At 35.9% G+C, this 1,236-nt stretch overlaps 1 protein-coding gene across 1 annotated transcript in view; it reads left to right on the plus strand.

Annotated features, from left to right (window-relative positions):
- SRP19 (signal recognition particle 19) overlaps nt 1-960 on the plus strand; it is a 7,019-nt gene extending 6,059 nt beyond the window's left edge. Inside the window, exon 6 of the mRNA XM_035888458.1 lies at nt 294-960. Coding sequence (XP_035744351.1) covers nt 294-427 — 134 coding nt within the window. The 3' untranslated portion in view covers nt 428-960. The remainder of the gene's footprint in view (nt 1-293) is intronic.
- The last annotated feature ends 276 nt before the right edge of the window (nt 961-1,236 follow it).

Consider the following 1,236-nt stretch of genomic DNA (forward strand, 5'->3'; position numbering starts at 1 on the left):
GGAAAGAGTAACAGAAAAGATGTAGATACTTCGGAGATTGTCAGGTTGTGTGCCAGATGCAGTATGCTGTGACATTTATTGATCCTGCGCTTTTTAAATTTATTTTAAAAAAAAAAAAAGTTGATAAGAGTTTTTCACAAACTTCTAGCTACACAGAGGAAGGAAGCAGAACTCCTAGGCTTTATATGTAGTTTGGCAGAAATCGGAAGTGGGCCTGGAGTTTCTAACTTTGAAAATGATGGCAGATGTTCTTAACATAATAGGCATGTGTTGATCTCTCCCTGTGATTTTAGGTAAATCGGTGATGCTGTATGCTGCAGAAACCATTCCCAAACTGAAAACAAGAACCCAAAAGATGGGAGGTAGTGATCAAAGTCTTCAGCAAGGGGAAGGAGGCAAGAAAGGTAAAGGGAAGAAAAAGAAATGAGCTCGCATCTGGAATAATTGTTACATCATACAGTTGTACTTATGACAAATATGGATGGACGCATTACTTGCTGCAACTTTGAAGTGAAAGACACAAGAAATAAACAGGTGGAACTGAATAGAACTGCCTGCTTTTCTCGGAACTGAACTGGAATGCATGTAGCTGCCTCGCATCTGTGTAACAACAAATCTGTCTTCACACACAACCTGCAAGTCAGAAGCTAGCATCTGCTTTTAAAAGTGGAAGAATATAAACAAATGGGGTGGGTGGGAGAATTACTCTTTCTGGAAGAAATATGCAGCTTTTGAATAAATAAGTACATGAATATTCTTATGCAGACTAGATATCTGAAAACTGGTTGCCTTAGTAAACCATCTATCTATGCTAGTGAAGTGATTGTCTTAATTCTGGAGAGTCTTGATCACTAACAGAAAAATGTACATCAGTGAAGTTATGGCTCTGTAAACTTCTCTTGTTAATAATTTCTCACAACTGTCAAGTGTACTAATAAAAGCAACATGTTAATTTAAAAAAAAAAAAGTGATTTTTATAGAATACTTTTTCCAAAAGTGTTAACTTTTCCTCCACAGCCTGCTGTAAAGAGGTCAGTGACATATATTGTAAGGATAATATTGTTAAGTTTCAAGACAATTTGAAAAAAAAAAAATAGCTCCCTTTTGTGTCTTGTATAATATGGGATACTATATTATCCTATTTTAGGTTGTTGTCTGAGAGCTCAGGAAACATAGCTTTATTTTCTACCTGTCAAATACTATTTCAGATGTTTGAGGCTTGCAATATCTGGCAAC

Source organism: Egretta garzetta, unplaced genomic scaffold (genome assembly GCF_000687185.1).
Source record: "Egretta garzetta isolate BGI_Z169 unplaced genomic scaffold, ASM68718v1 scaffold271, whole genome shotgun sequence".
In the NCBI taxonomy this organism is placed as follows: domain Eukaryota; kingdom Metazoa; phylum Chordata; class Aves; order Pelecaniformes; family Ardeidae; genus Egretta; species Egretta garzetta.